Here is a 5,992-nt window from a genome sequence, read left to right as displayed (position 1 = left end):
TATATTATAATAAAATGTAACATAACACAATATTATATATATTATATAATAAATATAATATCTTTTTCCAGATTGCAAAGCAAGATGTATTCTATTTGCCAGATGGATGGCAGTACTCTTCTGTTAAGTGGGCAGTTGTCCTTATCTCTTCCACACCCACTCCTCCCTCAGAGGACACATTTGCTGATAAGAGGCTATTCAATGTCACTGCATGGCTGATAAGAACTACAGCATCCTATTGGGAGATGCTCCACCCAGAGGGAGGCGCCAAGCATTCCTATCTGGATAGAATCTGGAGATTCTGGAACACAGCTTCTCCACTGGATTTCCCAGAGGAACAGCTGGCTCTTCCACTGCATCTTCAGAGGAAGAATACACCCTTTTCTACAGGATCCCTGCTCCAGCAGAACCACACTGACACTGCAGGAGGGCTGCAGCCACAATTCCAATGGGACTGCTGCCAGCACCCTGACCCACAGGGTGTCAGGTTGTGTTCTGACCCTGTCAGTGTTGTTCTGGTGTACTGCATTGTGTATTTTATCCTTTTATTTCCTTCCCTATTAAAGAACTGTTATTTCATGCTCCATATTTTTTGCCTAAGAGCTCCTTTATTTAAAATTTATAACAATATGGAGGGGTGGGGAGGGTTTACATTTTCCATTTCAGAGGAGGCTCTTGCCTTCCTTAGCAGACACCTGTCTTTCCAAACCAAGACAAATATATGTATAATATGTATAATATGTATAATATAATTTGTGCTAACAGAAATTAAAACCACAGCATTTTGTGCACTAAAGCCAATGCTGGGCAACAAGCAGTAATAGGCTAATTGATAAGAATGGAGATTCCAACACCAGGAGGACACTGTCTCCAGAGATGTATATTTCAAGGGATTTTGTCATCTGACAAGACCCCAGCAGGAGGCATTTGATAGGCATCATCAATACGACAATATTGAATGCCAGAAGTTTATCCCAGAAGATTTCCACCTGAAAAATTTCAGCAATTATCCGCCAGTTCTGGGAAACGTGGCAGCAAGAAAGAAAAAACTACAATAATATGCTAAAATATGCTAAAGAATGGCCCCTTCCAGAGCCCAAAAGACTCTATAAAACAAATCCCTTAGAAATGACATTTGGAGACCCACAAGGACTTGGGTACAATAGAAGCCAAATCCTGGGTTCCCCAACTCTGATCGCCTGGCTCAGAGTCAAATTGCTTGTAGCTTTTTCCAAATTTATACTTAGATTATTTAATAAATTTCCTTAATTATCAAATTGAAATATTCATTTGTAACAGGGTCACATAACAGCTCATCCAGTGCCACCGCTGCCATGGCAGGGCCACCCTCCACCATCCCAGGGTGTTCCAAGCCCTGTCCAGCTATAGGAATGTGCCCTCTGTTGACAGAGTGACCAAACTATCCTTAGTCTCCTTAAAAAGGAAAAAAAGCCCAGAACTTTCACTCCTAAATTAGCAAAGAAGACACCTCATAGGACCTGGGGAGCTTCACCTCAAATTTAAGGGTAGCCAATTGGCCAGGAGCCAAAAAGTCCCACCTAAGCAACTTACTAGAAAAAGAAGAGAACAAAGAAACTAATTGCTTTTGTGGGGTGTTTTACCAGGGGCAAGAACCTCTTGCACCTGGCTTGGTTTTTCTCTGTAAAGAGTTTTGTTATTTTGCCTTTTATTAAAACTTCTCTGTTTCCAGAAAAGTTTTAAAATGAGCCATCGTGCTCATTTTATGCCTTCTAAGCTAGCTGAGCTATCTCGGGTGTGATATAGATCTCCAAGAGTTTATGAGACCTGGCTTGTAGAGACATACATCATCCAGCCTGGCCTTGGACACTGCCAGGGATCCAGGGGCAGCCACAGCTTCTCCTGTGCCAGGGCCTGCCCACCCTCCCAAGGAGGAATTCCTTCCCAATATCCCATCCATCCCTGCCCTCTGGCAGTGGGAAGCCATTCCCTGTTTCCTGTCCTTCCATTCCTTGTCCCCAGTCTCTCTCCAGCTCTCCTGGAGGCCCTGCAAGGGGCTCTGAGGTGTCCCAGATCCCAGCTCCAGAGCAGAGGGTTCCAGCCCTCGGGCACTGTGACAGTTCTGATCCCCTGCAATGGGGTCAGTGACCAAAACCTCTCCTTGCACAGAGGAGCTTTGCAGCATTGCCTCACTGCACCACCCAAAAGCACCCTTGGCAACCTCTGGCCCTGATCTACAGCACCAACTCGTGTCAGACTCCATCAGCTCAGCACATTGAAACCTCTATTCCAGGCTCAGGCTGTGTTTGCCCAGGCAGACACCAGAGATGGATTTAATTCCATCCATTTAATCCCAGCAGCCAGAGAACCTGCAGCTTCAGCACTGGGATCAGCCAGCAGCCCTTCAAACAGGGAAAATGGGCACTAGGAGGGTTTCCTGTGTTGAATACTCTCAGCAGAACTTCCCAATCTGTCCCAGTGCAGCTGCTGGGAGGTGCCAGGTGGGATTCAACAGTGTCTCAGCTGGGAATTTCTGCTGGGATACGTGGAATCCTCTCTGCCCTAAGGACAGCACTCCTCTCCCACACTCAGGGAGGAGCAGGAGGGATATCAGAAAGTTTCTGGCCTCTTGGGTGGAGTGTTTGGATACAAACATCTTGAGCTTTGATCCAAAACACCCCATCTGGGAACCCCCTCCTGTATCAAGCCTTAGCTGACTCCCTGCTGGAATGTTTCTGCTGGGAAGCAGTGGAGGGGCAGGATGGGGCTCTGCTTCCCAGTCCCCCCATCATTCCCAAAGTTGATTATCAGCAACCACAACACGAGCCCGTGGACTTTAACAGGGTGACATCACCACATTTTTCTCCCTTAAAAAGAGGAGTGAGCAATTCCCATGGAGCACATCCAGAGCTCAGATCACAGGATCTGCTTGGCAGCAGGATTTTCTGATTCCTGACTACCCAGCAGCCTGAGCAGCACATCAATTATGTAATCCCTGATGCTGGGGAGCTGCTGAACAGGGGGCCAACCAAGCTGGACCAGCTCCATGCCCAGCAGAGCCAAGGCTGGGCTCAGCATCAAACCCACACCATTTTTGGCCCAATCTGCCTTTTTGTACACAATCCAGTTGTTTTTTGGCATGAGGATGAGCATGATCTGAATGTCAAGAGCAGCCAGAGCAGCCTGGAAGAGCTGGGAGGGTTTGGGATACTCACTCATCGTGGTTCACTTGCCACTGGTTGACGAACACACAGGTGTCCTTGGGGATGTAGTAGCCATTCAACACTGTTGCTTTTGTTGTGCTGAAGGGAACAGAGGAGTTAGAGGAGACCCACAGCTCCTGACAAGCCAAAGCCCAGCAAGTCCTGCAGGGGTTTCATCTTCAAAGCCCTATTTGTGCCCTTAGGACTGGCTAGGAAATACCCCAGATTGTATTCGGGAGGTTTAAGAGTCTTGGCTTCACTTTCCTCCAGCACAAAAATTCCACTTTCACTTCACAGCTCATTCCAGATGGGTTGTGATGGTTCCTCCCAATGCAGGAAAGAAAATACAAGCCCAGGTGTGCTCTGCCAGCAAAGGTTTGTGGGATGAAACCACCCTCAAATCAAAGGATCCAGCCCCAGAAGGGCAACAAGCTGGAATATTTTCCCCCTCACAGGGATCAAAAACCCCAAAGAAGGTGTTGGCCGCTCCAGCCCGTACCTGTGTGGGATGGTGAAGGGCAGGAAGGAGGAATGCCTGAACATCTCCAGGATGAAGGCTTCCGTGTAGGGCAGCGTGCCCCGGTCCGACAGCCGCGGCCGCCGCTCCCGCCCGATGGTGCGGTCTGGGGAGGGGGTCAGGACAGGGTCAGCTCCAGGGCTGAGCACAGAGAGCCCCAGAGGGGTGTGGGGCATGGACTCACCCAGCTCTTCATGGATCTTCTTCTGGACATCGGGGTACAAGGCAACGTACATGAGGCTCCAGGACAGGGCAGTTGCCACAGTGTCAAAGCCTGGATGGGTGTGGAGGAGGCATTTAGAGACCACAAGTGGACAGGCGAGTGGATGTTTCAGATTCCATCACTCCAGATGTTTGTTCCCCTAAAAAGTGCTCAGGAAGACACCCAACAGCAGCTCCACATACCCAAAGGTGGCCAACATGTCCACCCAGGAGCTCCATGTCCCCACCCAGCCTCGTGTCCCAAAGATCCGATGGTGCCCTCAGAAACGTTCCCACCTGCCCCAAAGAGGTCGTTGACGATGTGGATGATCTTCTCATTGGAGAGCTGCACGCGGGTGTCCTCCCCGGTGCTGTTCTCCTGGCAGTGCCCGATCAGCGAGTCCGTGATGTCCCGGATGTGCTCCTGGGGAAGAATCCACAGAATGACCAGGTTGGAAGAGACCTTCAAGACCATCAATCCAACCCAGCCTCAACACCTCAACTAAACCCTGGCACCCAGTGCCACATCCAGGCTTTGTTAAACATACCCAGAGATGGTGACTCCACCACCTCCTGGGCAGCCATTCCAGAGCTTTATCACCTTTTCTGTAAAAAACTTCTTCCTAATATCCAACCTAAATTTCCCTTGGTGCTGCTTGAGTCTGTGTCCTCTGATTCTGCCAGTGTCACCTGGAGAAGTGGCTCAGGGACACAATGGACGCACAGGGATGGGGAAACCTGCCTCAAATGGCTTGTGGGGGGGGACTCACTGCAGCTCAGAGGCCTCCAAGGGGCTTTGCTGGGTGAGAAAGGGAGTTCTGGATGCTGATAATTTCAGACTTTCTGTGCGGAGAGACTGACTCCCAGGAGAGCACTGCATTTGACCTGAGGCTGTGGAGAAGGCTTCCAAAATTCATTGGTAGCACTGGGATTATGAGTGTGTAGCTGATTAGAAGTGTGTAATGTCACAGGGTGGAAAACATTGGGTTTGGGGGTTTAGAATATAGTAATAAATATAGAGCAAGATGGAGGTTTTAGAGTGGAGGCTGGTTGTTCTTCTTTACCTTCTTCATTCTATTTAATGGGTTTGGGTGGTATTTTTTAATTGGTAATTTTGTAATTGGGTAGTTTAGCCTTAAAATACCTTGTAACAAGAGACAGTTAATAATTTTGTGCCTTGTTAATGAAAGACTGCAGAACTCACTGCTGTGAGACTGTAACATGGATAATAAATAATAAACAACTGAGCCTGAAAGTGAGCTATCATCTCAAGTACCTTCAATCCCAAACTTGAGAGAGGCAAAAAAAAGGAAGCCAAAAACCAGCAGCAGGGGACACTTGCAGGCATCTCCACCCACATCCAATGCATGTGAGCCCTTACCTTATTAAAGGTGCTGTAATGCTCCTGCACAATTTTCTGCACGAAGGCGTTGAAGCGCCGGTTGATGTCCTTGAAAACCTCCATGGTGCGGCTGGGCAGGTAGCGGAGAACGGGGATGAAGTCTGCGGGGTGGCCACTACCAGCCACCTCCCCAAACTCATTGCCCAGGTTCACCACGCTGAGCAGCTCCTGGTCCTCGTGCTCGTAGCGCTTGCCGAAGCACATGGCACAGATGACGTTGGCCACCGACACCACCAGGCACTGGTTAAGGTCAAACCTCTTGTCCTCCTCCATCAGCTGCAGGAACTTGGTGACCAGGTACTCGGCCTCCTTGGAGACGTGCTCCTCCAGCAGGCAGCTGCAGGACGACGTGGGGCTGGGCGCGATGGAGAAGCTCTTCAGGGCGCTCTGGGCCAGCTTCCTGCGCGCTTTCCACACCTCCCCGGAGTCGGGGCTGAACGCCAGGCTCTGCCCGTTGGAGATGTAGTGGAAGCTCGGCAGGTCGGGGCGGCCCATGAAGTCCTCTCCTTGCTTGACCAGGGCTTGGCGGATGGTGTCCAGCCCGCTGAGCACCAGCACGGGCCGTGTCCCGATGCGCACCTCCATCACGTCCCCGTAGCGCCGGCTCAGCCGCGTCAGCGCCAGGTGCGTGTCCGTGCGCAGCTCCAGCACGTTCCCCAGCACGGGATAGCCCCGCGGGCCCGGCGGCCG

General features: G+C 50.3%; 1 protein-coding gene across 1 annotated transcript in view; it reads right to left on the bottom strand.

Moving 5' to 3' along the window:
- LOC102035560 (cytochrome P450 1A4-like) overlaps positions 1-5,989 on the bottom strand; it is a gene marked incomplete at its 5' end in the record, with an annotated part of 7,565 nt that extends 1,576 nt beyond the window's left edge. The window contains 5 exons of the mRNA XM_014306475.2: positions 3,195-3,281; positions 3,682-3,805; positions 3,884-3,973; positions 4,198-4,324; positions 5,282-5,989. Coding sequence (XP_014161950.1) covers positions 3,195-3,281; positions 3,682-3,805; positions 3,884-3,973; positions 4,198-4,324; positions 5,282-5,989 — 1,136 coding nt within the window. The remainder of the gene's footprint in view (positions 1-3,194; positions 3,282-3,681; positions 3,806-3,883; positions 3,974-4,197; positions 4,325-5,281) is intronic.
- Between the last annotated feature and the right edge of the window lie 3 nt (positions 5,990-5,992).

Source organism: Geospiza fortis, unplaced genomic scaffold (genome assembly GCF_000277835.1).
Source record: "Geospiza fortis unplaced genomic scaffold, GeoFor_1.0 scaffold171, whole genome shotgun sequence".
Lineage (NCBI taxonomy): Eukaryota > Metazoa > Chordata > Aves > Passeriformes > Thraupidae > Geospiza > Geospiza fortis.
This window is presented reverse-complemented; position numbering and strand designations above follow the sequence as displayed.